The sequence below is a fragment of the Ochlerotatus camptorhynchus genome, unplaced genomic scaffold, assembly GCF_037179485.1.
Source record: "Ochlerotatus camptorhynchus isolate MF236.1 unplaced genomic scaffold, CSIRO-AGI_Acam_v1.1 ptg000429l, whole genome shotgun sequence".
Classification (NCBI taxonomy): domain Eukaryota; kingdom Metazoa; phylum Arthropoda; class Insecta; order Diptera; family Culicidae; genus Ochlerotatus; species Ochlerotatus camptorhynchus.
In genome coordinates, this window is record NW_027040915.1 from 1,840,858 (window position 1) to 1,866,781 (window position 25,924).

A 25,924-nucleotide genomic window follows, 5' to 3' on the forward strand; every position below is an offset into this window, starting at 1 on the left:
CATTCTCTAAACATTCCATTCGAAATGCGCTTGGAATTATACTCGGACTTTCCTTATAAATCTTCGCAGAATTATTTTTGAATTGTACCCTCAAAATTCGCGTCCCTTAGTATTTTTAAGAATCCTGTAATCCTTTTCACTCTTGAAAGTTCTAGTAAAAACTCTCTTAGAGGTTTTACTGAAGCTTTCAGAAAATATTCTCTGAAATACCTTGGTGTTATCTCTAGAAGTTATTTTAAAATCTGCTCAAATTTGTTTTAGAAAAATTCTAAAATTCTCTTCATATTTCTTCAAAGTGACCGTAGTTATCTTGAAAATCTAGTGCAGTCCAAGGGTCTCGAAATTTTATTTATTTCGAAGAGAGGACGACGTATATTTTTCCAGATTTGTCATCTAAATTCACGGGGTTTCCCCGGTGACTTCAAATTCCCAGCTTTTTCTCGGTTTTTCCGGTACACTGGTCACTCTGAATTTCACATATGAAACACTTGTTTTTAATCCCATGAGACCCAGCTCTGCAAGAAAACTATTCCGGATAATACGCTTAACCAAAAGCTAATTCGCGGATGGATTCCTCCGGTGTTAAATCGTTAAAAAAGCGCTTGACATTCTGCAAGCTAATTCCATTTAAATTGCAATAGCAGCAACATAACAATACTGAAACTTTCCTGATAAGCTAATTTGACGAGTTAACCAGGCTCACAATGAAGACCAAAAATACTACGCAAGGGCGTAGCCTGGTTTCGAGCTAGGGAGGGGCGAAAAAAAATGTACTATGGAAAGTTTGGCCAAATGCCATTTCACCGAACACCATTTCCCCGAAAGCCTTTCTGTTGCTGAGTTTAGGGAGGCTGTTACCCCCTCCCCCTGCATCCCTCTGGCTACGCCTATGACTATGCTGTCAAAGCAATGCTTCAATAATAAAAGTGTTGCACCAAGCAATAAAAAAATCCTCCCAAGCAAGATCATTATTCTGAATTCTCATTTAGTTAGTTCTCTGAGCTAATCAAGCTGTTAAAAACACAATATGGAACAAGACCTAGAAGCATTCAGAAAAAAAATCATCATCTTCTCTTAAAACTGGGTTTAGGGGCAAGTCAATTGATTAACTGAGTTTAATTCAACTGACGCACCAATCTACTAATTTTGTCACACGTAATTAGTTATAGCATCTATTAAGAGACGTATGAGCAGCTTGAATTTTGCAAAAACTAACAACGTCTAGCGTGTCTACGAAAATGGATTTTTATTTGGGTTCAATTCTGGAATGTGACAAGAACCAGTGGGAGCTGAATTTATAATAGGCTCAAAATCATCGAATTCCTCTTATTTGAGTAACTTTTGCTAAACTTGCAAAAATGGACATCAAACATTGAACAACCACAAGTTCGCAACTTTACTTAAAATTTTGAATTAAATACCATCCTTAAACTACAATCAGTAATTAAGTTATTTAAAACTAGCGAAGTCAGCCATACTTATTAATAAGTTTCTGTAATAAAGAAATATTTCCCAAACTTAAAATGAAATTCACTGAGGTTCCCTGATTTTCCAGCTCCAAAAAGGAATTCCCTGATATTCCCTGATTTTCCAGGTTTTTTCATGTAGTTGACACCCTGGTAATGATACCAGTTTTTTTTTTTTTTTTGCACTATCAGGGCCATATTTACCATCCTTGGAAGCCCTGGTCTATTTTTATTGCAGAACCTCTATGATTTGTTATCAATTTTCATGTTCTAGCAAACATGATATTGTGACAACCAGTGTATGTTTTTATCATTTACCATCACACGCAAGGGGTAACGCTTCAACCCAGATGAATTCCGTTCATTTTTAATATCTTCGCTGTCACGTACGAGCGAAACGATCAAGAGAGTTCATTATACATCAACGAATGCGCGTTTGTTGATATTCACCAGTTCTTGATTATCCATCCCAAAATTATCAAAATCAGAAGCGACCCTCAAAAGCAAAATAATCAATTTCATTTTGGGCAAAATTATTATATTGTCGACCCCAGAGCCTAAAACCTCGATATTATCATCGATTCAGCATGAGGCAACAATTTTCCATCGATCTGTGTGAAACAACCAACACCACACGTTTTACAGCGCTATATTTGTGTAAAATGAAAATTATCACTTTGAAATTGATCCTAAAAATCATCCCCACCAAAATGAAGGCGAATATTAATATTGACAACAATGAAGATCCAGCCACGAATGGTCAAAAAAAATGTTAAATTCAATACTCAGAGGTTGCCTTGATCAAGAGAACCTTTTTATGTTTCAAATTTCAAATTCAAATTCATGCAGATAGTTGGTCAATCTGTTAAGGTTGTCTTTATTTTTAGCCAAGTTGAATGTAGAAGGAATGATTTTTATCAGCACTGGTGACAACGCCTTTAACCTTCCTAATGCATTAGGAAAAAGTGATACATTGTGCATTAGCGGGTTAAAATAGACCCATACTGCAACTCACTCCTAAAAATCCATTTGTGAACTGATTCTAGGCCCATTCTCAAAAGAAAGATGAATGTAGGTCTCCTTATTAGAGAGTTGTATAGATTTTTCTCCTTTAGCTTACTTAAATCTTTGGTTTTTATTAGTTAGGTAGGTTCCGATTCAACACATTGTAGTTTCATTTTTATACCTATGATCTTGACTTTCTTTACCTAGGGGATGAGTACTTAAGGGGGTTAGATTTTGATAAGTTCTTTAGTGGGAATGACACTGATGAAGACTGCACATTGTAGTCGAAATACGTATCTGTCATGGATACCAAAATTAATTAAGTGGAATTAAATGGAAGATAACCTTTTTTGCTGTTTTATTAAGATGAATGTGCTTAAAATGGCACCCTTATCTAGTTTTTCCAGTCCCATAAAGGACACTTCCAAAACCTCATGTACTGGTACCGTCCAACGGCAGGTGGATCTAACCACATCTGGATACCTGGATCCAATTCCGATAGGTCTCCAAAAAAGACTCTTTCAAAACCTCAAAACAAAACACACACACACAAAACACAGCACAAAATTTAAGATTTTTCATTCAGAAGTAAATAGATATCATGCGATGGACCTTTTTGGATCCCTGTCGGAATATGTTCTGGATATCTGGATGTGGCCTGATCCACCTGTTTGTTCGTGACATGATGCCTATCTACTTCTGGATGAAAAATCATACATTTTGAGCCGTCGGACGGCACCAGAAGGTGAGGTTTTGGAAGTGTCCCTTTGTGCGTTATTGGAACCGGTGCCAGGTAGCCTTAATGGTCAAATTGGTCAGAGTGCCATTTAAGGAGCCTTAATTTTTCATTTGATGCCAATAGATCAACAATCGGTTTAAACATTTATTTTTGAGAGCGTGTTGCAGTCTGTGATCAGAGATTTTATGCCTCAGAAAATACCGGCGGGCGCCGCGCCGGCGGATTGAAATCAGGCCTTTTGGGGGGTGAGAGGCAATCACGCTTACCACTACACCAGCGGCGCCGCTAACTCGTAGGACTAGCTCAAGACACTCTAAAAGTTGAGTAGAATAGCTTGCTCGTAGATACAGAATGCTCAGAGGAATTCAAAGAACAACCAAATCATGCTTCACACCCGACCCTCCCGATAAAGCGAAAGCTCTTGCGTCATTTTCCAATAGGTCCTATCTACATTGATCGATTCTCTTCATCGACTTTCTCTTTGGATCGCTACGGCCGCATTAAGGTAGAGGAATTTACGTATTCTCGTCAATCTAAAAAGCAGCGTCCGTGCTTCTATTAGTATTTTTCAGCGTCACGCAAACGTATGACATTAGAGTGATGCAAAATTTGAAATTTTCGCTCCACAATACTTAAACGATTCCAAATCGGATCCTGACTAACCTCTCAAAATTTGAACCCATTTGGTGAGAAACTGAGATGGCACAAACCATTTGTAGTTTGTATGGGAATTACTATAGTAAACCAAGATTTTTGTTCATGTCTATCTAATAATTCACCATATCGGTCTGCTTCAAAAACTTTCAACTGTACTTGTAGGAAATTTTCCTAGCTACAACTTTGCTCAAGACTACTTTTTGATTAAATGAAAGGATCGAAAGTTATGAGTTTGGCACCTTTATAGATTACTATCATATGACCGATAAAGAAATAATCTTAAATGTAAGTATCGATCAATAAAGATTTTTAAATGTGTACATCGTAATCATAGAAAATTTAAAGTAAAGAATTGCCGACATAAATCTTTATTTCTGTATAAAGATGAAGAAGTTTCACGAAGAGTCAGCAGATAGAGGAGTACAAGGCGAAAGGAGACATCGAGAAGGCATCCGAAGAAGACCTGATCACGGCGGATCCTCGAAAAGGTTGGTATTTGCCACTAGGTGTGGTCATCAAACGTTAAAAGCCAGACAAAATCCGCATCTTCTGTGATGCAGCCGCAAAAGTGGATGGTGTGAGCTTGAACACGATGCTAATTAAGGGACCTAACCTGCTTGTACCCTTGAAGTCGGTTCTTACTGGTTTTCGAGAACGAAGAATAACTGTATGTGCGGACGTGAATGAAATGTTACACCAGATGCTCATGCGAAGAGTAGATAGGCCCAGAGGGTTTTGCTGAGGGATAATCCGAACCAGGATTATTTCATGAATGTGGCCACTTTCGGATCTGTCAGTTCACCGTGCTCTGCACAATACATTAAGAACCTTAACGCTAGCGAATATGCGGATCGTTATCCAGAAGCAGCGGATGCAATAATACGTAAGCATTACGTAGACGACTATCTGGATAGCGTTGATAGCGAGGAGGAAGCGATTACAAGGGCGAGAGAAGTAACGTTCGTCCATCCGAGAGGCGGATTTGTAATTCGTGGGTGGATGTCTAACTCGGAGTACGTTCTACAGAAGCTAGGTGAGTCAACGAGCGCTGAAGTTAAGGAGTTTTCTAAGGAGATCGTCAACTGTTCAGAACGTGTGTTAGGAGTGTTATGGATGCCGAGGGAAGTACCACCGAATGGCATTGGATTCCCTTCGGATTTGAATTCTGCTGATGATGCCACCAAGTGGAAAGCGGAATCTAAATCCGGAAGGTCGCTGGTTTCGGAGGACCTGAATTTCTGCGTATGAGTGAGAAGTATTGGCCGTCGAGTGCTGATTGAACCAGCGACCGAAACGGATGTGTTTTGTTTCTTCTGTGCTTTTTTTTTTTGCTGCTGAAACCCTTTTCGCATGCGTTTTGTTCTCGAGTGACTGGAGGTGAACTGGTGATCGCATTTAAAAGTTTTGAATACCATGCGTGATTTTTTGATCTCTTGTTGCTTATGCAATGGTGCTTGGTGTGGTTTTGCGTTTTTCTTTGTTTCCCCGTACGACCTGTAGCACGCTGATCTATTCTTCTGTTGCTGCGATGAGCAACGTCTTTGTGTGGTGTTAAAGAAGACATTCCGAAAATACATGACCTTGATTATGCGTGGAGTGCGTTCTTTTGTACGTACGAGCTAGAAGAGCGTTATCAGTGATTGCGGTGGTTCAAGGAAAATTAAATAAAGCATTTCTGAAAACATGACGCTGCAAAGTCTCTAGGCCAATCGGGTGAGATCTTTCCATTTTATCTATTTATATTTCATTTTTGTCACTGATTAATCAAATGCTCTATATTGACGAATAGAGTTTCCAAATCATTCACGCTCCCACTAACACAACTCTTTCCTTCCTGTGACACCTATGAAGGTAGTATGGGTTCCCTGCACCTTCTTAAGTAGATGTTGGATTAACTTTCCCTCCCTTCCCCTGCGATTGTAAGGATGTGGCCAGGTGTATAATGCGATGCTTGTATTGTAGATTTTATTTTTGAGTGGGGAAAATCACTAATCCCAAGTGATATTTTCTGCGTCAACACTCGATATTTTCTGCAAAACGTATTAGTTGACCATTATATAGCCACCCACGATTTGTACAATCGCATATGCTATGCTATGCTATGCTATGCTATGCTAAATGAAAGGATCGAAAGTTATCAATGGTTCAATGCACTGATATCTTATGTTCATGTTCAATGAACTGCTCAGCAGGCAACATTGGTGTTTCTGGGGCGTTGAAAAGGACATAAAAATCATGGCTGCTATGTATGTCACACTGCAAAATACAGTGTTGCCTACAGAGCAGCTGCTTGAGCATGTCATAAGTTTACCAATCTCTTAAATAACTAATAACATTTTCCTGTCCCGTTTTACATAGAAACGATGTTGAGCAAAGTTGTAGCTGAGAAAAATTTCTATAAGAATGGCTATCGAACTGTTTCGCAGCTCAATATGGAAAAAGACTAGAAGGCAATGAACAAAACATGAGATTTCCCATAGTAATTTACATGTAAACTTCAAATGGCTTGTGCGAAGTCTGTTTCTAACCAAATGAGTTGTAACTTTAGGAGGCTAATCAGGACCCGATTTGAAACCATTTAACGTTAACGTTAAGCCCGGTTTAGACCAATCAAGTCGGCGTTCTACTCAATGAAGCGCCTACATACATGTCTTTTGCAAGTCGCTAGTAAAAAAGCTATGGTTAGTAGCTGTGAAACCAAGTGAATGAAGTGTAAGTGAATTTTCAAATAGCCGTATCTGCATTCGTAAACAAAGACTCAATAGGCAATTTGTCAAAACTTTTGGCTAGCCCACGCAAACTAACACCAGTTTGGACAAACTGAGAGTTCATAAAAGCAAATACGGCTATATGAAAATTCACTCATGAACTGACAGCCCGTGCTAATCTATTTCCAAACCCTAGGAGCATCCCACTCTAAACTATAGCTCTAGTATCAATTGAGTATTTCCAAGTATCTGATAAGTATTCTTCATGAACCGAGGAAGCGATATACCTAGCTGCGGTCCAATGCAAGAAAATTGGAGACCGAAAAATCTGAAGTGTATTAGTGAGTGACCATAATTAAAGGGTGTCCACGATGAAATTGCCACACACAAAATTGATTCGCAAAATTCGAGTTTTCATCCGATTGCCATCAAATTTTCAGGGATTGAGAAATAACTATTAAACTTAATTTTACCATTTTACTCGTATTTTATTTACAGTCCATACGCAAATGCCCGCACCTTGGCCTTAACCCCGGCCATAAGATTCTGCACAACCTGTGAATCAACCGTTTTTTGCATGTAAACCCATACTTTCTTCAGTTCCTCGACTGTCTCCACTACCTTAGGTCGTTTAAGAAGGTGCTGCTTCATAATCGCCCAGTACTTCTCGATGGGGCGGAGCTCCGGAGTGTTGGGAGGGTTGAACATTTTCGGCACGAAATTGACTTTATTATCCGCATACCACTTCAGCACGTCCTTGGAGTAGTGGCATGAGGCCAAATCCGGCCAGAAGATTGTTGGGACGTTGTGGGCCTTCAGGAGAGGAAGCAGCCGCTTCTGGAGGCACTCTTTTATGTACACCTGTCCGTTCATCGTGTCCTGGGTCACAAAAGGTGCACTCCGCTTCCCGCACGTGCAGATGGCTTGCCAAACCAGGAATTTCTTCGCAAATTTGGACATCTTCTGAGTGCGGACATGCTCCGGAACGCTGAACTTATCCTTGGCCGTGAAAAACAGGTTGCCGGGGATCTGTTTGAAGTCGGCCTTCACATATGTTTCGTCGTCCATGATGCAGCATTCAACTTTCGTCAGCATGTTGAGGTACAACTTCCTGGCACGGGTTTTGGCGGACTTGTTCTGCTTCTCGTCGCGATTAGGGGCCTTTTGTACCTTGAACGTTCGAAGCCCAGCCTTAGTTTTGGCCTTCTGGACAAAACTTCGGCTTAGGTGCAGCTTCTTAGTCACATCCCTAACGGAGGCGTTCGGATTTCGGTTGAAGGCCCCAACTACGCGGTTGTGATTTTTGGTGTTGTACGGAATACTTTTTCCTTCACTTCTGGGCTTCCGATTGGTGGTCAACCGTTCCTCGAACCGCTTAATCACTCGCGACACCGTGGAATTCGCGATTCCCAACGTTTTAGCGATGGAACGATGCGAGAGATCCTTGTTCTCGTGATAAATGCGCAAGATTTTATCACGCACGAGCTGTTCTTTCGACTCCATTTCCGCAAGTTTTGATCACAGGACTATAAAACTTGCAGGATGCAAATAATGCACTATGAACTAAATCCACCCAAATTTTCATTAAATTCTACCCAACGGTTAAAAAGTTAGAGCGATTTCATAGTATGGCAATTTCATTGTGGACACCCTTTATGCCGAAAAAAAAGGTTGCCGACTGGACTCGAAACCACGAACGTTACGATTATCAGACCTGTGCTTTCTCTACTGCCCTTTCCGTGCTTCTGAATGTCTGTAGCCTAAAAGCAAACAAGAAGCGCTCATTTCCTCTCATACTCGACTACGTATGCTTTTTCTGCTGGAGAGATTCTAGGCAAGTGTGTGCGTCGTTCTACAATGTTATAAATGAAAAGTCGAAAGCGTAGATAAACCACGAAAGAAAAAAAGACAAAAAACCATTACATCGCCTGCAAGGTCAACTTCTAACATTCGCTGCGATGTTCATGAACAGAGGATGATAGGAAACGGAACTATAATTCATTGTAATAAATTTTTGGTTTGCGTGTTCTGACCGGTTACTAATGTACATTGTTTGGTATTGTATATTACGTTAGGTTTAATCACGTACTATTAATGCTAGTTTCAATCTGTTTTAAAATTAAGGAAGTAGTGTTATCATGTGTATGAGTAAGTATTTTAATTCTACTTATGAAATAGTTCATCAAAAACCAGTTTTCTTTCAGCGAACCAGTCAATTATTTATGATTTCGAACTAGCTGTTCTGTACGAATTCAAACTTTTGAGTTCTATAGCTTAGCTGGAGGCTAATGGTGCCAGTGTCGTTCAGACTCGCAACCAGATTCCAAACTGGCCTTCCAAACCAATCAGTCTGAACCACAAGCTGCATGAGTATGAAATTCTTGGCTTTATGCAGGTCAAGGTTACTAGGACTACGCTGGTTATTCACCAGAGAACAATAGCAATACAATGAAGTGTAACTGCTAGCAAGTCGTTGGATTGGTTGATTAAAAATTGAAGTAATTGCAATTGCCACTGGTGGTCGTATCGTGCTGCGTTTTGAGAAACTTACATCTGTAAAGAGGAGTTACAACGGACTGGTGAGGAAATTGAGTAAGAATCCTGATAGTAACCGAAGGCTTTATGTGAAATCAACATGAATTTCTCACTTTTAGGCTTCGAAACCAATAAGGATAACAAGGAAAAAATAGTGCATTCTGAAATATAAATTTATTTCAAATCATTGTTATACCAAATACAACGATTTAGTTCAAAAACGTTACTTATTTCAAATTAGCATCTTCAAATAAGTAACGTTTTTGAACTAAATCGTTGACAGACTGAAGTAGTAATTTTTATACGATAGGTGAGGAATTGAAAGTATTGAATTGTTAGTTCCGTTTAGAGTACGGCAGTGTGAAAATTGCATATAGAGAGTAGAAAGCGAGCTAGACAACTTTTAGGAAGGTACAAATCAGTTTTATCATCTCTCTTTACCAAACTCCCCCTTTGGAGAGGGATGGTGAGGGGTGTCCCCCCGCCAGTGGTTGCGCAATTTGCAATTTTCACACTGCCGTACTCTAAACGGAACTATCAATTATACACTTTCATCTCCTCATCCATCGTATAAAAATTACCACTTCAGTCTGTTATTTGAAATTTGCATCTTCAACTATGTAATTCGTTGACTTCATGCAGAAGTAATAATAAACATATAGTCAAAGTTACTTATTTGTTTCCATTTCGTGTAAAAAAAATCTTAGATAAAATATATGAATTTATTTCAAACCATTCCCCAAAAATGTGTCAAATTATTCTTCAAAATATCCCCATATTTATGTTTTAATACGTAACAACCGTTTCTGATGAATTATATGTTGGTATGATCATGTCCAGCCTTATTATTACCTTGAGCATTGAAGGTTCCAACTTTTCACAACTTTTTATTCAGCATCAATCAGCGGAAATGCCTGAAGCTATCGTCCGTTGGATCAAGATCCTATTGGACGAAAATTATTTTTTTATCGACAGATGGTTTTGGGATGGAAAAAATTGTTTTAAAGATTTGCTTCCACACCTTGTTCCACATGCAGTTTCTTCCACAGTAACTATCCAAATAGTTCCTCATTCTTCCTTTGAATGACAGGTGAATCGGTTGGGCAATGTTATATTCCTTAAATCAAAATGGTCTCTTCCTCGATTCCTACAAAAAGAAATACATTTAAAAATAATAGTTGATTTTTCTAAATACGCATACACCAAATCCCAGATGACACCGGGTAAATAATCGAATGAAATCTGTCTAGCAACGGTGGTAGCTAGCGCTAAATATTTCTTAAATGTTTTTAAGTATTTTCAGGTATCTTAGATATCAGTAAGAGCGTTCTGAATATTATACAAGAAATACAAAGTTAAGAATGTGTTGCCCCTAGTCCAAACTCGAAACAAATGAGCTCTTAAAAAATCTTACTTTACAATCAATCCAATACCTATCCCAATCAAATCGAGAGAATCATGTAGGGAAAACAAGCATCCTCACCGCAGATTGCCCATCAGACGATCCATTCGACAACCAATAAATTATCACAACAACGTGCGTACCCGTCATCCACACGTATGTATCGTCATCACCGATATATTCGTTATCATCGCCCAGCCGTGCTGTATAAATAATTGATTGCCAATTTGATTGCCGCAAGCCCATGCAGAGTGGTGAGTTGAGTGAGTCCAAGCGGTCCAAGCGGCGGTTGACAATCGTCAAAAAAGGTGCAAATTTATTCGACCGCAAACAAGAGCGCAAGAGCAATACTCCTATAAGGGAGCTCGAATGGAAGAAGGGACTGGTATTAAATAACTTCCAGCGCGTTTCATATCGAGTAAAGGCACGCTAAGTTAACTGCTAATAACAGTGGCCACATTAAAGCTAGTAGATTCGAATTTCGGAGTTTGCAGTTGCTCGGAAGTGCGAAAATACCGTTTCGAATTCGTTTCCCGAGAAGTCATTAAGTGAGAAAATTGTGGAAAATCTCATTAGGAACAGTTCGGGAAATCGGAAGCATTTTCGTCAATTTCACTTGTTTGCTTCCTCGGAACGCACCGCTGGATTAGGATTTCTGGATCGATCAAACGCGTCCACGAATAAAAAAAAAACCTCCCTGTTATATCGAGATAAAGGAAAACCCTGAGAAATTTTTCGGAAACACCATTTGCTATGAAAAATAATATCAACCTTCATCCAATCATGCTGTGATTTCCGCAGAACTTGCTTCAATCTATGGCGAAGCACATGGTAACTGACGACGTTAACGACGGCGGTCCTGCGATTTAGCGAAAGAAGCATCGTGAGCAACGAGAGCAGCACATGCTTGCAGCGATGCTTATCGACGATGTGAAATCAAGTAGAAACATTCCGAGGAATTTTGCTTTGCGCAGCCAAGGGGATATCTGGTGGATTCCGATCGGAATTAAACAAACGTTGTGAAGAATGAATTTCCTTTTTTTAGATTCATAGAAAAAATATAAATTTCTAACTAAAATCTCAATTTTTGCATAGAATTCAAAATTTCCACGGATTCCATATCAAGCAAGCAATTTCTCATTAACCAACCGAATAGTGAGAAACTTACCATTGACTTTTAATAAAATATCAAGAAGGTCCTCATATCACCAACGATGTGAGCCTCTGAGTAGCTTCTCGCGCTCAAAATTGCGATGGTAAATAAGTGATTGAGAAATTCGCGATAATTCCACGGCTACTACTGAATCTTCTCATAAATTTTCAGTGTTTCCCACAGATTTGCTAGGACATATCTGAACTGAACTATTCGTTCATTTAAAATCAAATAACTTCCTTTTCCTACAGTTGAGCAGTTCCACGCCATCTGACGAACCGATTTTAATTTTCCCTCTTAGAATTCCATGAAACTTCGCATTTTTTGCTAGAGGCAATGAACCAAACTTGTTCTGGAATTCGGCCATTTTGACTCTCACCTGTTTTTTTTTTTCAAAATAACTTGTTCCACAGGTTTTAATAAATTGGACTATGAAAACGGATCATCTAATCGAAATGACATCTGTGACAAAGTTTCTGGAAACTGAGTTGTATTTTCAGAAAAAAAACAAAATATCAAATTTTCGTTAAATTTTTTTTTTTAAATGTTGAAAACTTCAATAAAAAAAAATGCAATTTTAAGATCTTTGAACATACGTCAAAAATTCCAAATTGTCTAACATAGACACAATGCACAATAAGCCAGGAATTCAATCTAGGAGGATTTTTTTTTAACGCTCTGCGATTGCATCCAATTGAGTTGACATCTTTAGTTAAGTTCTTGGATTAATTAGGACTATAATTTGGTACATAAAATAGGTCATAATTTGGCCGCAAAGATGGCGCAGCGATATAAACTTTATTTATATTTCCCAGGATAGAGGTTTGCAGTCACCGAAAAAGTTGTAGAACCTTGAATTTTATGAAAAGTTGTCAAAGACATAACAGCTGTACATCTTCAAACAACTGAGATACACTACGTCCAGTTTCTATAAGACCACTTGGCTTTCTCACGTGTTTTGATTTTTTTTATAAAGCGTTACGTTCAAAATTCCGAAAGGAAAAGTGCTTACAGAGAAAGATAAAGGGCAAATCGAAGCCTTTCATCAAGATAAAGTTGGAATCAGAGAAATAGCTCGTCGGATTGGTCGACCCCACCAAGTGGTCATGAACTACTTAGCAAATCCGGATGGATATGGGAAAGCCAAACGGAATCTACGCAAATCAAAGCGTACCAGTCGAGATAAACGTGAAATAACTATATCTTAGAATTCCTCGAAATCAAGCAAACATTGAATTTGAACGTTTCCCGGGAGCCAATTCGTCTAGTGTTGGTGAAAAGTGCTCATATTAAAAGTTACAAAAAGTTTCTAAGCAGATTGTTTTGCTTAGGCCTGATGTTAGCAGGTGTCACGATTGTAAACAAATAAATCGTTCTCAGACTTTTAACACTCTCAGATGATCTTTAGTTATGAAAAGAAGTTCAACCTTGACGGTCCTGATGGATGCAATGGATACTGACGCGATTTAAGGAAGGGGGTACAATATTTTTCCACTCGGAACTTTGGTGATGGTTCATGCATGGAAAGCTCAAAATAGCTTTCACGTCGTTCAAAATTAATAGTAAGGACTACATCCATGTGCTGCACATCCATTTGATGTTCTCTTTTGCCTTTTTTTGCGAAAATGCCATCGCAAAAAGTTCACAAACAAAGAAACCAACCAGTGGATCAAGGACCAGAAACTAGATCTGTTAGACTGGCCAGCTCACTCTCCAGACTTGAATCCTGTTGAAACCCTTTGGGGAATCCTCTGCGTAGCAGTTATGCTGAGGGTAAGCAGTATGCTACTGTAGATGAGCTCAAGTTAGCTATTTCAGAGACTTGGGAAAGTATCAAGAAATCTGTTCTGCAAACATTGGTTAACATGGCATACTGTTAACCAAGGTTTGCAGAACAGATGTTTCAGGTCATTAACAGAAATGGAGAAGTTGCTGACTATTAAACACTTCAATTTATTGATTTTACTGATTTTACTCGATTAAAGCCCATAAAGGTTAATTTAGTCTTATAGCAACTGGACAGCTTAGATAAGTAAAATGGTTTCCCAAAAAGCATGCATGATATATTTTAAGTGAATTTGTTTCAAATAAAGCATATTTTCTGCACTAAACAATACACAGAGGCTTGATTCAAAATTCTCAATATTTATGCTGCAATCTCCAATATTCTAGGTGGTCATATAGACGTTGGACAGCGTTTACAATATGTTAGACAATTAGCATGAAAATCACGTTTCTATGTGCCAAGGTCGCTCCAATCAAAACACTATCAATCCCAAGGCTCGAATTGCAAGCTGCCATCCTGGGAACCCGGCTAGCACAGTCGATTTTGGAGAATCATCAGCTTCCTATTCATCAACGGTTCTACTGGACCGATTCATCGACGGTCCTTCATTGGATCAACTCCGATTCCCGCAGGTATCGACCGTACGTTGCTTGCAGAATTGGAGAGATTTTGACATCGACCAACCCAAGCGAAAGGCAGAAAGTACCAACGATGCAGAATGTAGCGGATAAGGCAACGAAGTGGGGCAAACGGGCCGTGCTTTGATCCTGAAGATCCATGGTATTGAGGACCACAGCTCCTATGGGGTCCAGAGGAGTTTTGGCCAGAACAAAATTGGAAAGGAACAGATGCAGCGGAAGAACTTCGCCCGGTACTCGTTAACCGACGGGTGAAAATAGAGCCTGTGATCGATGTGAAACGTTTTTTGAGATGGGAAAAGCTGCAGCGAACGGTAGCGTACGTTCTCAAATTCGGAGGAGTGATGAGCGAAGATACGTCGTTGGAAACACCGATAAATTCAGAACTTCTGTGCAAAGCGGAAGTGAAGCTGTGGAAGATGGTTCAACTGGAGACGTTTCCTGAGGAGTTAGCTGTGTTGCAGAGTCGACATTCTACAAAGCCTTCGGGGGCGGTACCGGTATCGAGCCCGTTGTATAAATTGTCAGCTTTCATCGATGAAGAGGGATTGGTGCGAATGGATGGTCGTATCGGCGCCGCCCCCAACCTGCCGATCGAAGCTAAGTATCCCGTTATACTAGCTCCGAACCATCCAGTAACCTTTCTCTTCGTAGATTTCTACCACCGTCGATGTCACCACCGTAACCAGGAGACGGTAGTCAATGAGCTTCGTCAATTGGTCTACATTCCAGGTCTACGAAACCTGGTGCGCAAAGTCGCCGCTAGATGTCAGATGTGCAAGGTTTACAACGCATCGCTGGGTTCGCCGAAGATGGGCCCACTACCGCGGGCCAGGCTGGAAGCATTTCTTCGTCCGTTCACCTACACCGGGCTGGACTACTTCGGGCCAGTGACAGTCAAAGTTGGTCGCAAACACGCTAAGAGATGGGTTGCCTTGTTCACGTGCCTGACAACTCGAGCGATACATTTGGAGGTGGCACATAGCTTGTCTTCGATGTCCTGCAAGATGTGCATCCGTAGATTCATTGCTAGAAGAGGTGCCCCATCCGAGATATACTCTGATAACGGCACCAACTTCCGCGGTGCCGCGAATGAGCTACAAGACCAAATCCAGCAGTGCGCCGAAACCTTCACCAATACCACGACCAAATGGTATTTTAATCCTCCAGCCGCACCCCACATGGGTGGGGTGTGGGAACGACTTGTGCGATCGGTCAAGGTCGCTATAGAAACAATGGCCTCCGCACCAAGAGTACCCGACGATGAAACCTTCGAGACAATCATCCTAGAGGCCGAGAGTATGATCAACTCAAGACCTTTGACATACATCTCGCTAGACAACGCCGGCCAAGAAGCGCTGACACCCAATCATTTTCTTTTGGGTAGCTCAAATGGAGTTAAGCAACTGCCTAAGGAACCTACGAAGGCCACCGATTGTCTACGCAGCAGCTGGAACCTGGCACAACACATTCTGGATGGATTTTGGAAAAGATGGTTGCACGAATACCTTCCAACGATTGCCAGGCGAACCAAATGGTTCCGAGACACTAAACCAATTGAAGTGGGTGACTTGGTTTTCGTTGCCAACGAGAACAAGAGAAATACCTGAATTCGAGGTCAGATCGTCGAGGTTATTCGTGGAAAAGATGGTGTTACCAGACAGGCCCTGGTTCGTACGGAAGCGGGAGTCATCCGACGTCCGGCAGTGAAGCTCGCCGTCATCGAGGTAGCTGAAGATGGTAAGGTCGAGGCTAGTGGACAGGACCAAACTCAACCTTACGGACCGGGGAATGTTGGTACTGCTACGAGCCATCCGCATGCCATTTCCCTCGATCGGTACTGATCAATCCTATCTTTTCCAGATCAATGCTTTTATTTTTAGAATACTAAAAATATAGGGGAAATGGATGGCATGTCTGCCTAAATGCCCCTAATTTGGGCCCATACATAAATTTAGGCAATCGACTAAATTTTCAATAGCGACCAAAAATATTCATTAGTACCGTCCCAATGACGCAGATTTTTAGCGATGGGCCCAATCTTAGATCCATAGGCCAACATTAGAGCCATTTACCCTATATCACATGAAATTTGAAAAAAAAAAATACACGACTTTCTGAATGAATTCTCTAGTGGGCAAGTGAACGCAAAATGTCATCAATTATTCAAAATTTGATGTACATTTTGAATAATTGAATACACTTCTATTCGTCACAGAGGTTATTGAGACATGTTTAGGATATTTGAATTTGAATTACAACAATATATTTAATTTAAACAAATGCAGCAAAACAAATCTGTTGCTTTTCAAAATTAAAAAATGCTCAACAGAACAACGTTTTTCAAGACTGCAAATTGACTGGACTTCTATGCAAAAAGTTTTGCCCTACTGCACCACGCATACCTATAGGCCTGTTTATGAGCTTATAGATATACGCGTTGCCCTTGGCCTAAAGTTAAAATTTAATAACATTTAGCGCAAATTTGATCAATTTGCGATCTTCAACAAAGTTGTTCTTCATAGTTTTTCCAACCTTAATTTTAGGTTTCATCCAAAATGTAACATTTTTTTTTTAATTTTCGACAAGCATATGCATAAGGGCGGCTTACCGTTAACTTGACCTTATCAAGCGAGAAAACTCATTTTTTGGTTCCATTTGGGGTCCCAAACAACTGTGCGAAATTTGGGAACTATTGCTTGTAACCCGGCTTTTCGCATTGCGTTTGAAATTTGTATGGACATTAGTATGGGAAAACCTACTTATTTGCATTTGTAGCCCTAGAGACCACAATTTTGCTTAAACCATTCAGTTAATCATAAACAAATATATTCCAGGAAATACTTAACAGCATTGCCGCAGGAAGCACGGTGCTAGAAAGTCTCTAAAACATGTTATAACTCTTCAAATATGTATGGTCTGAATTAAATGTTAAAAATCACTTTTTCTGCCAACACTGCCAATGTACCAATCGAAGTCAGATTCCAAACTGAAATAATGTTAGAGTTTCTTATCTTATCGATTTGGAATATCAGACGTATCATTTAGAAAAAAAATGCTCTATCACATATGCTAGTTGGAGATGGGTAGGGGGGGGCTTACTACAACCCCGCCCCCTTCTCTCATATCAATAGTAGTAAACTTTCCAACTGAAATAACTTCGGAGTTTCTTATTTTATCGATTCGGAATGTTCAGATGAATTATTCTAAAACAATTACTCAATCTCATAAGCGTAGTTAGAGAGGTGGGAGGAGGCGTCCAATATCACCATATTAATGGAAGTAAAGCTTCAAATTGAAATATCTTCGGTGTTTCTCATCTTGTTAAGTTGGAATGCTATGATGTGTTATTCAAAAATATTTGCTCAATCTAATGGGCGTAGATGGATAGGAGAAAGGGGGGGGGGAGAGTAGCTGACTTTATGTATCCTATCCACCATCTTACTTATATCAATGGAAGTAATGTTGCAGACTAAAATAATTTCAGAGTTTCCCATTTTCTTGAGTTGGTATGTTCGGATGGGTTCATCAAAAACATTTGCTCAATCTCTTAGGAGCCGTTTAAAAGAGAAAACCACCCCCTCCCCCTCTCTCTTCCCTACTATTTTTGTGTAATATACAATGTCAGACGCTTTCACACAAATGTCATAGGATTGTAATGATTATACTTCAGTTCAGAATATACGATTTCTTATGGTTCTGTTTTCTATGCTGTTCGATCACCTGAAGCAAATATTACTGTTGAACTGGGTCTCTGGGTAGATTAATTATTGAAGTCACACATCGTTGACAACCATGAAAGAAGCAACTCTTTGTTTCGCATTGAAATAACCTGTATCATTACTATCGTTTCATTCTTCATTCGTTCTTTCCACTGACATAATTCTGGAAAATTCGGTTTGAAGTCTTGTTTGATCTGATTGTAAGAAATCAAGGAAGGTTAATTGAAGAAAATCATAAATTTTTTCATTCATAAAAATACTGTTTTTTTTCTATATTTTCCCTGGTTTTGAATAATGATTAATAATTGAAAGTTGAGTTTGATGGAAATGAAAGGTAAGTTGACTGTTTCCGTGTTCCTTTTAGTTCATGAGCAGTTATAAAAATAGCGAAAAAATAATCTAGGTTTAGATTTTAATAGATTGTGCAAATATTTTTGAAAACTACATCATAACAAACCAACTTGACAAGATGAGAAACACCGAAGTTATTTCAGTTTGATGCTTACTTCCATTGATATGAGTGAGGGAGCAGGGGTTATAGTAAACCCTCTCCTCTCAAACTACGCTTATAAGATTGAGCAATTGTTTTCTAATAATTCATCTGAACATACCTAATCGATAAGATAAGAAACACCGAAGTTATTTCAGTTTTAAACTATACTTCCATTGGTATTAGTGATATGGCGGGAGGGAGGCTGGGGTTGTAGTAACCCCCCTACCTACAACTAGCATATGAGATAGAGCTACTGTTTTTGAATAATTTATCTCAACAAACCAAATCGATAAGATGAGAAACTTCGAAATTATTTCAGTTCTGACTTTCATTGTTACATTGGCAGTGTTGGCAGGAAAGTGATTTTTGGCATTTATTTCGAAACTTAGATCTTGGAACAGTTCTAACTTTTTTTTAGAAACATTCTAGCACCAAGCAAAGTTGTTAGGCACTTCTTAGACTATACTTTTACATTGCATCAAACAAAGCATTGGTCAAGCAAAATTATGGTCCCTTGGAATGAAATTGCAAAAAAGTAGGTACATACTAATTTCCATACAAATTTCAAACGCAATGTTGGATGCCGGGTTACAACTAATAGTTCTCAAATGGTGTACAGTTGTTTGGGACCCCGAATGGAACTATAAAAAAACATTGTTTTGAAAAAATGATCATGATGACCCACCCTTTTTTTTGTAATACGTATATTTTTCCAGGCTCAATTGCCGTAGCTTTTCGGAGCCGATATTCATTGTTTAGATAACAAAATTACTTAAAACTAACGTTAGTAAAGCGGGGTCCGATTACTCGCGGCTGTCTCGAGGTTAGGGGTGACAAATTGTAACAAATGGATGGCAGGGTAGGTATTGAGAACACAAGGTTTGGAGAGCAATCTGCTATTGATCTCGAACTAAACAACATCTTCTTCTTCTTTTTCGCATTTCAAGCTTATTGCATATCGCATATTAGCTTATTGCATGGTCTCAACTTCTAGATGCACTTCCACAGTTATTAATTGAGAGCTTTCGATGCCTGTACCATTTTTGCATTGGTATAATTGTGAGTGTTCGGAAAAACTCAAAAATTCAAATCTCATGCATGAGTTTATGCGCCTATGAGTTTTACCTTGCAAAATTCAACGTCGCAAAAATCACCGATGAGTTTTCAGGTTCAAAAATTCATTGCTTTATATTTTGGCGTTATTCATTGTTATTACTATTGTTTGTGCATCAGGGGTTCGAAAACTAACACAACATGCATAGGCATGATATCAATTGACGTTTGAGTGGATTTTAAGAGTTTGAAGCTGGAATGATTTTTCGGTGTTGTGAGTGTCAGTGCGTGAATTTGCATGAGAATCTCAAGCGTGAATTTTCCTTGCTGCATTCACACGCGAGTTTATTCTCGCAGGGAGGCTCAATGAATGAGATTTGAGAATGATGTTCCAAACACTGATTGTGACCAAATCCAATCAATGCCCAGAGAAGGCGAAACATTTTCCAACCCATAAAATTCCCAGACCGCACCGGGAATTGAACCCAGCCACCTGCAGCATGATCTTGCTTTGTAGCTGCGCCTTTACCGACTGAGCTAAGGGAGGCCCCACCAGGCCCCCAAAGCGACATACTGATGAAAAAACAGATATGGGAGTACACCGATGGACAGTTAACAACTTGGGAGAGCACAAGATGACACTAACTACTAGGTTAGGTTAGGTATTCTTTATTAAGGAGACTTTCAGCCTGGAGATGCTTCGCCTCCAGCCACTAACTACTAAAACCGTTTTTAAAACACATAAATTAAATTTCAATAGTCAAGATCTCGGCTCGCCAAGATGTCTCTAACGGGCCCTGAGGGATGAGAATAACTCGGATCTTGCAACACAATGGAGGGTACATGACCAAAGCACGTGGTCAATCTCGTGATAACCACTACCACAAATTTTAAAGATCTCCCACATGTGCACATCATAACCAAATTCTTTAAAATTTGGCACAGTTGTTGGGGACCTCAATACAGATCAAAGAACTATTCAAACAGTTTTTAGAACTTTCATTCAGAAAATCATGGATTTTTTTTTCAAATTTCTTGTGGTAAATATTTTTCAGTACTCTAAAAATAATAGCATTGCTCTGGAAAAGACTGGTTTGATCAGTACCGATTGAGGAAAAAAGATAAAAGTATTCCGATTGTTCAAAATATAATACTAAAAACGTGATTTCAAGGCAAATTAGAAAACTTCGTATATCTCAGTTGTTTGAAGATGTATAGCTTTTATGACTAGGGAAACTTTTTATAAAATTTTACGATCTACAACAGAAAACCTCTATCTTGTGAAATAAAAAAGTTCAAATCGCTGAGTCATCTTTGCGGCCAAAACTTTAATTATTTTAATCCACCAAATTGTAGTCCTAAATAATTCAAGAAACTTCACTGAAGACGTAAACTCAATTGGAGAGCTTTATATTTTTTCTTGTTACATCTAAATCCTGGCCCACTGTGCAATGGACACATTAAAATTAACCAAATTCATAGTACATCAACTATTAGCATAAATTTTGAACTTTTTTTCACAAATAGTTTTTATTGTTTTTAGGCTAAAAACATATACAGTGTATCTAAAAATTGAGCGTACAGATGTCAATAAATTTTATGTAAAATTCCAATTATCTCTTTACGTTTCTGACTTTTCGGCTGCTGAATCATCATACATTTATCAATTATTGGTATAGTATTTGGATGCGTTTATTAAATGTAAGAGCTGTTTGAGAAAAACGGTTTTTTTTCTTGAAATACCTTTATATCTTGAAATAAAATGAACTGAACTTTCTGAAATTTTGCTCATTTTTAGTCATAATAATGATAATTAATATTCTACTAATTTTTCAAAAATTCGTCCACTAGGTAAAAAGTGGATAATCGAACGTTTTACTAAAATAAATCAAACTTCAAACAGCTTTTTCTAATAAAGTTCATAACTATAGCGAAAAATCAATAAACATCTGTTCAACGACCAGCCAAGATTAAAAAAAATATATCTATTTAAAATGTTAGAAAAAAAAATCCATTAGGGTGTACGCTCAAAACTGTTTCCTATGGACAAATCAAATAAATATACCGCGAAAAAAAATTAAAAATTTTTACTAAAAGTTTATGTTCTTCTATTTTAAATAATAAAGAAATGTCCATTGTGTCCATATCAACAAAATTAGCATTTTTGATAAGCTTTTTTTAATTTTTGTTTTCAAAATGCTTCGATTTTTTAGTGTGGAAAGGCAATCTAGTTTCCTACAATTTTGTCTCAGACGTAATTTCGATTAGATGAGCCGTTTTCGTGCTCTGATTTATTGAAAAATATTGAATACAATTAGGCGAGAGTCAAATTACCGAACTCCAGCAAAAACTTGGTTCATTACCTTTAAAGAACAACTAGTCGAAGCTTTATAGAATTCTGGCATCATTACTAGTTCAAATTAGATAGATGGGCAAACAGATTCGAATCCGTACAAACACAGCATAATTATTACAAGTGGGACTTTTGTTTTTTGAATCCTAGTGATCTTAACACCTTACGTCTATTCCATTTCCCAACTTTCGTTTAATTTAAAAAGCAAGATCCCAAACCAGCGAAATATATTCATTAAATTAAAACAAATATTTATCACGTGTCTCCATAAATGTGCATCCGTACTGTGTACAACCAACTTTGCATCAATATCATCAAGTCGAACCTCGAGACCGCGAGGAAATTTCATCAACTCTTGCATCTTCATCATCTCTCGGTGACAATAACAAAGTACCATCGTACAACAGCAGCCCCGACATGCTTCTTCCATATCCAACCTCGTCTGCCAACCAGACTATGTTCGAGTTCGATCAAAGTTCTAAAACTAGAACACCAACCACCGCTCTGCGAGGGAAGAAAGCACCACCAGCGTAGCAGAAATGCAAATTTCCTACGTGCGGAATTTGTTTTCGTTCAATTTCCATAACGCCGGTCGGTGGTGGCAAGCACGCTGATGATGACGACGACGATGACGACAAAGACGTCTCGAGGCAGTAAAATTCCTATGCGTATGACAGAAAAACGCTACGGCAAAACTAGATCTCAGCCCGGGCTAAGGATGAGGGGATGAGGCAACTAGGATGGAACAACGCACGCGACTTGATTGTGGTAAATCTAGACTTCCCCCCTCGCGTCTCTTCTGAAGACTATGTTGATTATGGCGTACCCGTATGCGATGAAGGGGAGAACAGCTCACGCTGAATAACGCATTAAGTCATTTTACCATAGCGAGTGCGTTTTGGGCTATCTTCCCCTAAACCACGCTCCGGAATGGAACAATTCCGAAGCCAGCAGGATTCGAGGGATCATCGTATTTTCCACTCCGTCTCCGGCTCCGAGTTAACGTCCCCAGAGGAACGCGGCATGCTGACGTACCATAATGTTAACGGATTTGATATTTTCCGCTTACGCAGATGCATATCTCTCTTTCGCTAGGGTTGTCATTGAGGTTGCGAATTACAAAGAAGTCTAGCTTTGATTTGAGTACAGTAATCTCGTTAATCCGACACTCTTTCTTCTGGCAGCTTTTTAATTCTACGTTGCCGAATGGAAAATTCCGCAATCATTCTTCTTATTCAGTGGCCAGAGTAACATATGATCTTCAGTACCCATGTTACCATAAGCATATGTCCAGAGCAGTGGATCTGAAACTTTCAACATAAAATGACCTTAGGTCATGTTAGGTGTTTGATAACAGGACAATGTCCATGTAAATATCACTTCTAGAAAAACTTCAAGAAGATATGCATCGATTCTGTGGCATAGAAAAGGAAGACTCTGAACACCTGCTATGCTCTTGTACAGCAATCTTTATTAAAAGGCGTATTTTTCAGGATAAGGGGCTGGCAGAACCTTTTGATATTTGGAATGCAAGTCCCAGTGCAGTAGTACATTTCATTCGAAATGTTATACCTGGCTTGGAAAATTGTTTTGGTCAGTCTATGTCGCTCGCTTCACAAAATAATGATATGCAATATAAAACCGGGGAATATATCAAAATAGATCAAAGTTATGGTCACAGCAATAAATATACCCAACATTTTCATCCATTTCCTTATGTGCTGTAGTTGTCGAGAATACTAATAGCTCCTGCGTGAAATGTAGAGCTATCAGAAATCCGCTATGAGATGGACGCCACGGACAGCTACAAGGACATCTCCACCAGTAGATTTACTGCTGTTGTTAGGATTCCGATCGCTACGAAAGACCTCGTAGTCAGGACCGAAGATTTTACTGGAAAACGTATGAGAATCGAGTCACTTTGCGCACAGGACAATAACACCGTAGCAACGATCCGATACAGCTAGGCGGTACTCTTCAACATCAGAATTCATTCCACCCAAGGAGGTTGCACCGCTATCTCTACTAATAACAAGTCCCAGATAACAAGTAGTCGTAGCGAGCTTAGGTGCATGCCCACGCTCTGGGCCCACTTGGATTGATATGCGATCACGTTTTTATGCTGGCTACGAGAAGAAGGCGGCGTATCAGGCCCTTGATTCCACCAGCGTTTTGGTAGAAGATCACGACGTCCTGCTTACGGTAAGGAATCGAACGACTGTTCTCCCTGGAAATCACAGATACATCCATAGTAAGTGGCTTGGAAGACCTCCTTTTCACATCCAACAGCAAGTCCGGAGCGACTATGAGTCGATTTTTTAGAGAAATCCACTGGATAACCACACTTTTTGAAACCCCCCTTTTTATGATTTTGAATGAAATCCGATACTTGAGGGCTATGATTCGTAGGCCATGTACGATTTTGGGTTATTCCGATTGGGAGTGATTCATACCGCGTTGATCACACTGCCACCTAGGTTCAAGGGAATGAAGTTGCCTCTAGTACTGCATGCACCATATAGGTGACCGTGTAATCAGCTAAGATCGAAATGATAAAATTTATTGGGGTTGTTTGAACATATTGTAGCCAGTTGCTCTCAAATTGACCCACCCATTTTCACAAAAGTAACATGGAGTAACAAAGTTGTATAGCGAAAACTCACTATTTTGTCATATCTCCAGATATAATTAAAATTAAAAGCAATCAAAATGCAGCCGGTTGCGCTCAAATCACCGAGAAAAGGTAGTGAGCAACACAGTTTCATTTTATTTTTTCCGAAAATTTGCATTTTTGTTCCTATCTCTCGAACTAAATGTCCGATCGGGATGAAATTCAATAGGGTCCTTTTGGATCCAGAAACACTCAAACTGGAACTGTAGCTGAAACAATAATTAACACTCCGAATACGGTGAGTAAAAAACTTTCCACCGAGTACGAAGCCTCCTCTGGGGTTGTGACATATACATGGACTTGAATGTCCATGGGATCGTCCTTCGGAAGATCCGGAACATCTGTAAAAGTGGTCAATCCATGAAACTGATTCTAGAGCTCCGCAGTTTTTGAAAAACACTAAGAACCGAGATGATAGAATGAATTTGGGGTCGTGATATAAACATGGACCTTGATGGCTATGAGACCGTCCTCCGAAAGATCCGGAACATCCGTGAATGTGGAAAATTCACGAAACTGATCCTAGAGCTCCGTGGTTTTCTTGGAAACGTTAGCTACTGTGATATTAGAATGAATTTTGGATCGTGACATAAACATGGACCCAGATGGCCATTGGACCGTCCTCCGGAAGATCCGAAAAATCCGTTAAAGTGGTCAATGTATGGAACTGATCCTAAAGCTCCACGGTTTTTTAGAAAACACATGGAACTGTCATATATAAACTAATTTGGGGTCATGACATAAACATGTACCTAGATAGCCATGGGGCCGTCGTCCGGAAGATCAAAAAAATCCGTGAAATAGTCACTCCATCAAATTCAGAGGTGGAAGCAGTACTATGACGAGCACCTCAACGGTGATACAGCAAACAAACAAAGGTGGCAACATACCTTGGAGCACGTGCAGAAGACGACAGGCTACCGGCCCCTGATCTTCAAGAAGTTGAGGAGGAGATCGCTGATTAGACCGGTGGTCCTCTACGGTCACGAGACCTGGAATATGCTCGTGGAGGACCAACGCGCCCTTGGTGTTTTCGAACGGAAGGTGTTGGGTACCATCTACGGTGGAGTGCAGATAGAGGAGGCGAATGAACCACGAATTGCACCAGCTGCTGGGAGAACCATCCATTGTTCACATTGCAAAAATTGGGCGACTACGGTGGGTTGTCGTAAGAATGCCGCACGACGACCCAGTGAAAAAGGTACTCGAAAGCGCCCCAATAGGAACAAGAAGAATAGGCGCGCAGCGGGTAAGGTGGATCGACCAAGTAGAAGGCGACCTGTGGACCTTTCGCAGACTACGAGGCTGGCGAACTGTGTCCATGGATCGAGTAGAGTGAAGACGACTTCTGATTGCAAGCAAGCAAGCCATAACATTGATGAAAGAATTCCACTTTTTTTTTTCGAAAACACGTGGAACTGTGATATTAGAATGAATTTGGGTTCTTAACATAAACAATAAACATGGACCCGAATGACCATAAGACCGTTCTCCGGAAGATCCGTAAAAGTGGTCGATCCATGATACTGATTCTAGAGCTCCG

General features: G+C 39.5%; 2 protein-coding genes across 4 annotated transcripts in view; one reads left to right on the forward strand and one right to left on the reverse strand.

Annotated features, from left to right (window-relative positions):
- The window catches only part of LOC135711271 (3',5'-cyclic-nucleotide phosphodiesterase regA-like), a 648,988-nt gene that overhangs the window by 605,499 nt on the left and 17,565 nt on the right, over nt 1-25,924 (reverse strand). The gene's annotated exons all lie outside the window — the stretch shown is intronic.
- On the forward strand, nt 14,434-15,933 carry LOC135711287 (uncharacterized). The gene is made up of 2 exons (XM_065234091.1): nt 14,434-15,651; nt 15,712-15,933. The coding sequence occupies exons 1-2, from the start codon at nt 14,434-14,436 to the stop codon at nt 15,931-15,933; spliced, it is 1,440 nt and encodes a 479-aa protein (XP_065090163.1).

Bases quoted from the DNA above. Each gene is read 5' to 3' on its own strand.
- LOC135711287 (XM_065234091.1), top strand. From the start codon at position 14,434: ATGAGCGAAGATACGTCGTTGGAAACACCGATAAATTCAGAACTTCTG. The intron at 15,652-15,711 runs GTGGGTGACTTG...ATTCGAGGTCAG, and splicing joins GAGACACTAAACCAATTGAA to ATCGTCGAGGTTATTCGTGG.